Raw genomic sequence first — 7,238 nt, forward strand, 5'->3', positions numbered from 1 at the left:
CTCTCGGAATCTTGGGCACGCACGCACACACACCCGGCATGGGTTTAAGCCACCAGGTCCGGGACGTGAACAGCGGTCAGCTACATGGGGAGTCCAGCGACATAGCCATTATGCTAACTGCTGTTCCCAGGGAGGTCTGTTGCATGAAGGTAGCCCACTCTCCACGGCTGTGCTGGGGCGCTGTCCCAGGTCGGGGGTCAGCCCACATTTCCTGTAAAGAGCCCTAGAGTAGTTGGGGCCGTGTGGGTCGCGTGGTCCCTGACAGGGCTATGCGGCCCTGCCGTGGCACATCACAACCATGGTGGTGTTGGAGTATAAGCGGGCAGGCGTGGCTGCTCCTGCCAAACTTCACTTACAAAAATCGGTGTCGGGTCAGACTTGGCCCACAGCCTGCAGTTCCCTGGCCTTTCTTCTGTCAGTAGGGGAGGGTTAGAGGTGAGCAAGCAGGCAAGGTCCCTCGCCCGTGGGGCCCAGGAAAGGCGGCCAGGGCAGTGTGATGATGGCATTTAAGATTAAGCTGGTTGAGGTGGCCTCTCTGAGAAGGTGACATCTGAGTTGACAACGGCATGAAAGAGCCCTCTGTCTGAAAGTCATGGCCACAAGGGACAGCCGATGTGACAAGGGACCCTCTGCTGTGTGGGGCTCTCCAACCCTGGAGGGCTGGTTTCTCACCAGCCACAGTGGCCAGCCAGGACCGTCCGGTGCAGAGAGAGGAGGACATCCATGGTGTCCAGAGGAAGGAGAGGTGGCTTCCTGTCTGGGAGTGTTTCCAAAGCCTTCCTTCTCTTGGAAGCTGGACCTCTGCACCCCAAAGGCACCTCTTATGATGCTTAGGCCGCACCCCTCTGCCTGCTCTCGCCACGCCTCCACGAGTCCCAGGACGCTCAGGACTTAATGCTTCACTCACTGTTTGCAGAGCAGTTCCTGTTGACCAACCAAACAGTGACTGAGCAAACACTTACCAAGCAGCCGCGTGAGGTGGGACCTCCTGGAATGAGGGGCGTGTGCAGGAGCCGCGAGGGGCCGCTGGCAAACAGGGCGTCCCAAAAGGACCAAGGACTGTGATTACGATTACCCATTAAACGCCCTCGTCAGCACACAGCCCGGAGTGGGCAGGGCCACCCCTGTGGGCGCTAGCGCAAGGAATTCGCTGAGCAGCCACGTGGCCTCGCCAGGCTACCCAACCCCTTGGCCAGTCCTCTCAGTGGAAGTTCATGCACGTGCAGCACTTAGACCAGCGTCCGGCCATGGGGTTCAACGCCCTCCGCCGCTGTCCAGTAAATACAGAGCGTGATTGATCGTGCTCGGACACATGCTCGAGAACGTCGACTGATCAGTGTACGCCGCAGCCTGGCCACATTCGTGTGGAGCCAGAGAACCTACCTCTCAGTTATCGTGAAGCCTCAAACTTGCCCCTGACTTAGAACGGATGTATGTTTCTTAGGACCAGCAGATGGCGTAATGGCTACGTTGCTGGATTCCCATGTATTTGACCGCTGTTTGAGTCCTGGACCTGGTGGCTTAAACTCACGCCAGGCACATGTGCGTGCGTGCCCAAGATCCCAAGAGGAGAATGGAGGAGAAGGGATTGCAGCGTGGCCATTCCCCCTGGGGGGTGATTTTTCGCTTTCTGTGTCTCTTTTCTGGCGAGTGCACGTGCCCTATAGCAGAAACCTCTCAAAAAAAATAAATGAATAAGAAAGGATGTCTGTTTGTCGCAGAAAGGATACAGAAACCTATAAATAACTAAGTAAAAAGTCTTTATCCAGGTGAAATCATTAACATCTTGATAGCTGCCTATCTAAATTCTTTATGCTTATGTATAATCCCATATACATAACAGATCGAATTATAGCATACTCTTAAATCCTAATTATTTTTTTCTTTAGCAACTGCTGTGGGCACTTTGTGAGGTGCCTATATATTGTTTTTTTTTTATAAAGTTGTCTTTTTCATAACTATGTCATATTTCATTTTGCCAAAGTGCCAGAATTTATGTAATCTAGTGTTTTTGTTTTTGTTTTGTTTTTAAGAGAGGTATTTGCTCTAGGGCATGTGAGCTCACTGGAGAGATAGACAGTGAGAACCACCCCCCCACCCACCCCCGGGGGCGATGTTGCCACAATCATTGCTCCATCCTCCTCTCAAGATTTTGGTCACGCTCACACATGGACCTGGCACATGTTTCAATTCTCTGGGCCTGGGACTTGAACCCACGGTTGGTCATGTGGGAGACCAGCAACGTAACCATTATGCCTTCTACTGGTCCCTGTAATCTAGGTGTATGTTCCACATCTAAATTATTACCTTTTTTTTTTAGCTACTAAAATTCTGTTGGGTGAGCATCTTTATATCTCTCTGTATCTGGTGGTATCTTTGCTATTAAGGAACTGTAGGGGAACCAGCAGTTAGCGTAATGGCTGTGTCACTGGACTCCCATGTAGTCGACCACGGTTCGTGTCCCAAACCCGGTGGCTTAAAACTCACGCCAGGGGCGTGTGCATGCGTGCCCAAGATTCCGAGAGGAGAATGGAGGAGAAGGGACTGCAGCGTGACCATCCCCCCTGGGGGGTGATTTCTTGCTTTCTGTCTCTCTGTCTCTCTCTGTCTGGCGAGCGCATGCGCCCTATAACAAAAACCTCTACACACAAAAGAAAATTAAAAAAAAAAAAAAAAAAGGAACTGTAGGTTTACATAACACTGTGTCATATCTTCATTTTTTATCGAAAAAACGTGTTCGGTTAATGACATCAGTTCTGTTTTTTCCTAGGCTTCCAGCAGCGCGGGGAACTTGGGCGTCCTCATCCCTGTGATCGCTGTGGTGAGTGTTCTTATTGGATGACATGGACTCATGGGCTTTTTGAGCATTGCCTAGCGACGCATAGCGTATCCCTTAGAAAAATGCGGTTTCGGGGACCAGCCAGTGCTGTGGTGGTTCAGGGGCTGGATCGCAATGGCCAACTGCAGTTAGAGTCCTAGACCTGGTGGCCTGAGGAACGTGCCAAGCATGTGTGCTTGTATGCCCAGAATCGCGAATGGAGGGAGAGAGAGAGAAGAAGGGATTGCCGCGTGACTACCCCCACGGGGGTGCTGTCTCACGGTCTCTCTCTGACACGCTCACATGCTCTATGGCAAATTAAAGGAAAAAAGAAAAATGCAGTTTTGAGACCCGACTGCTGCTGTAGCTGTAGCCGTTCCAGCCACAGCCAGCTCTGCTGTGACGGGCGCAAAGTGGCCACAAGGCGTTGCTCCCTTTTCCACGCCCTGGCTGAGATTCCTTGGCCAAGTGACCACGGAGCGCGCCTCGAATCCCCTTCATGTGTGGACCCCAGGTCTGGGTCTGACCCCACCTCATCCTCCGTGTCTCACACCGCGCTGACCCTGGGCCAGCCCCTCCTTCCATCGTTACTCAGGACGAGCCTGGCGCCTCTGGTTGGCACTCAGGCCTTGCAGCTGCAGCCCTCGGGCGCCCGTGGGCAGGTGTGGTTGACCTGCGTAGCGTAAGCCCCAAGTCTGGCTGCAGCCTTGCAGTGATCCAGAGCCCTTCCTGTCTCAGCCCACGTCCGCTTCCCCGATGGGTGTTTGCACTCTTTGGGTCATTTCCATCTGGCAGTTCTAAACCCGAGGCCCTGCATTCTACGACCCCTTGACCCACCCTCTAATCCAGCTCCTTCCCCCTCACCTGTTCCCCCTAGTAGTTCAGGTTTCGGGCACTCGAGCTATGGTGTCTCCTTCACACCGTGCACCAGGCCCAAGAGCGAAAGGCAGGGGTCGTCGAGGGCGAGGGAAGCGCCTGCCCTGATCTCAGCCAGGCCGCAGCTGCGCTCACACCAGCCCAAGCGCTCATCATTATCCCAACGCTGGGGACTCTAGGGGGTCCTGTTTTATCTGGCCAAGGTGGATAAAATGCGGGGCGTGGCTGGTTTACTGTTACTCATCTTTAACAGTAGAAGGCCGTGTTTTACATTTTGTGGATCATCCGCCTTCAGGTCACCTTCCTGCCCATATGCTGCCCTTCCGTCTCCCGCCCTCCCCTCAGGAAGCGGCTGATCCAGGAGGGGGCAGGATCTGTGTTGGGCCAGGTCGTCTTCCTGAATGTGCCCGTAGGACGAGGGGCGAGGCCTCCGCTCAGCATCTGCCTCCTGGCTTTGCACAGTCTTCTGGGATCTTGACCGCTGCCTCCCGGTAGTCAGGTGTCTTCCCAGAGCCCCTTGAGAATCTGAGGATTGCCAGGACTCACTGTGCTATGGTGATTTGTTGTCGATGTTCCATTGGTTAATTTTTTTTTTTTTTTAAGAATTTTTGGCCATAGGGTGTGTGCACTCAGTAGAGAGAGACAGAAAGAGGGAACGTGAGAAATCACCTTCCAGGGGAATTGTCAGGCTGCAGTCCCTTTTCCTTCATTAACTAACCTCTTGGGATTTGAGGCATGCACACCCATGCACCTGGTATGTTTTTCAGGCCGCTGGGTCTGGGACTCGAACTGTAGTGTGGGAGTCAGCGCCTTAACCACCATGCTATATTACACACCCCCTCCTTTGATTATTTTATTGTTTTTAGGGTTTCTGTTTAGGTTTTTGCCACAGGGTGCCTGTGCTCTCCAGAGAGAGAAAGAGAACTCAACCCCCAGAGAGAATGGCCATGCCATAATCCCTTCTCCACCATTATCCTCTCGGGATTTTGCATGCGCACACTCCCAGTGTGATTTTCAAGCTGCTAGGTCCAGGGTTTGAACCATGGCTGTCTGTGTAGGAGTCCAGTGCCTTAACCATCCTGCCCCCCCCCACACACACATTGGTTATTTTTTAAAAGCCTTTTCCACTGTGTAGCTGTGTTGGCCAGGGTGGAGCTGTGTTTAAGAAGTCCCACCATACACAGACCTGGAGGGAAGGGTGAGGGGCATGAAGGTGAGGCGCCCTCGTGGCTTGTTGGAGGGGAGACGCGCCAGCACAGGCTTCACGGAGCAGCAGGTTTTGGACAGAGAGAGAGGGCACTTGGGGTGACACTCAGTGAGTTCTGGGATCTTTGAACACCAGAATTTTAAGGTCCATATTTCTCTATTTTTTTTTTTTTTAATAGAGAAATTTTTGCTATATGGCTCATATACACAGAAAGTGAGAAATCACCCCCAGGGGACGGCCACACCACAGTTCCTTTCCATTCTCCTCTCGGGGTTTGGGGCACAGACACACACGTGTCTGACGTGGGTTTTTACCTCTGGGTCTGGGCCACGTGAGAGTCCAGTGACGTAACCTTTATGCCATCTGTGGGCCCGGAGGTGCGTATTTCTGTGAGCTTCCAAACAAGTTTACTATCGTCCTTTAGAATTTAATGGATGCGTGGACATAATCTATCGGGGATACTTCGCAATAACTGGGGGTACAATAACTGGTGAGGCTGGTTGGGAGCACACAGGCTTGGGGGTCCCTGGGGCCCAGGCTGGACTTGGGGTCCTATTGTGGGACTCCACATGGGCGTCTACGCCTCTCCAGGTGGCCGGGGGGAGGAGTGGGTGTCCGTGTGGGCATGGCCAACATCAGTAATCACTCAGAATACCTTCATTAAATGCTCCCTCACGGTGACCTTTTACATGAATGGAATAAGCATTGTGTTTTGAGCAAAAGTTAATGGTTATGTTGTGGGGGGAGGAAACAAATATTTGATTTCATTGCTCAACAAAGAACACAGAGATCACAGTTCTCGCCTTTGCTTTATGGTTACCCCCTGGACCTTCTGGGACAGCCTGATTTTCAGAGTCTCTTTTTTCAAGTTTAGTACATTTTTCCTCTTCTTCTTCTTTTTTTTTAGGGATGCTTTTCTAGGCTTTTAGCATTTGCTCTTTTTCAGCAAAAGAGACTGGTCTAGCCCTGTGATGACGCAGTGTCCTGCAGTATTATGTTGGGTGGAAATCCCGGTGGCTTTGAGGCAGAAGGCCTAGGATGTGGCCCTAATCCAGTTGTTTTCGTCTTAGTGACCTTGGAACCTAGAGGGGGTCCCTGGGAGGCTGAGTCATGTGATCCCCGAGGCTCCTTCCTGCCTAGGTTTGGAAATCTTTGTCCTGCAACTTTGTGAATAATAGTTCTTCAGAAATGTCCTAGATTAGGACTGGCCCTGTAGCCTACTGGTTAAGGGACCCAGAGCCCACGTGGCTGGCTGTGATTGGAGTCTTGGCCCCAGCGTCTTGGAAAACACAGCAGGCATGCATGTGTGCGTGCCCCAAATCCCAGCAGGGCCAAGAAATGAAGGAAAAGGGATCACAACTTGACCATACCCCACTGAGGGGTGCTTTCTCTCCCTCTCCTCCCCCACCTCTTTGGCAAGCACATGTACCCTGTGGCAAATTTAAAAAAGAGAAAAAAGGAAAAACAAATAAATCTAGATTAAATTGCTTCTTCGGTATGTAGTCATTAGTTAAGTATTTTAAAAGTTACCCAGTGCTTAGTGAGCCAGTCCCCACACTGTCGTAAAGGGTGATTTCAGGGGGGTGTGCCTTCCGCTGGAGAACTTACGCTTCACTTAGAGCGTGTTTACCTGTGACCCTGGGAGCCTTCGTGGCCTTCACAGGTTACTTATTCTGTCGTTGCCTGGAAAACAAAGTCTGTGGCTTAACATTCTTTAGCTTTGGAAGGCTGTGCTGCATTCTCCATAGAAATGCATACACAAGGTGGGGCCAGCCTGTGGTGTGGTGGTTAAGGTATTGGAGACTCCCACATGGCTAACCACGGTTTGAGTCCCAGACTGGGGGGCTTACTTTCTTACTTTCTCTCTCTCTCTCTCTTTCTCTCTGTCTCTCTTTCTCTCTGTCTCTCTCTCTGGTCAAATAAAAGGGACCAGCAGAATAAAATTAATAATTAAAAAACAAAAAGAAATGCATACACAAGGGGACTTCAGAAAGTTCATGGAAAGGGACCAGCAGGTGGTGTCGTGGTTAAGGTGCCAGACTCCCACATGGCCAGCCACAGTTCAGTTCTGGACCCGGCGACATGAATATCACACCAGGTACGTGTGCATGCACACCCCAAATCCCCAGAGGAGAATAGAGGAGAAGGGATTGTGGGATAGCCATCACCCCTGGGGAGTGATTTCTCACTTTCTCTCTGGCAAATACGTGCACCCTATAGCAAACATCTCTCAAAAAAAAGTTTGTGGGAAAATGAAATGAAAGTAGGAGTTTATTTTGGCACAAAAATTTTTTTTTTTTTTTGGGGAGATTTTACCTGTAGGGCGCGCGCGCTCCG

General features: G+C 51.4%; 1 protein-coding gene across 1 annotated transcript in view; it reads left to right on the forward strand.

Moving 5' to 3' along the window:
- Positions 1-7,238, forward strand: part of PI4KA (phosphatidylinositol 4-kinase alpha) — a 140,023-nt gene that overhangs the window by 32,664 nt on the left and 100,121 nt on the right. Inside the window, 1 exon segment of the mRNA XM_027770696.1 lies at positions 2,771-2,821. Coding sequence (XP_027626497.1) covers positions 2,771-2,821 — 51 coding nt within the window.

This window comes from Tupaia chinensis, unplaced genomic scaffold (genome assembly GCF_000334495.1).
Source record: "Tupaia chinensis unplaced genomic scaffold, TupChi_1.0 Scaffold000024_1, whole genome shotgun sequence".
NCBI classification, from domain to species: Eukaryota; Metazoa; Chordata; class Mammalia; order Scandentia; family Tupaiidae; genus Tupaia; species Tupaia belangeri.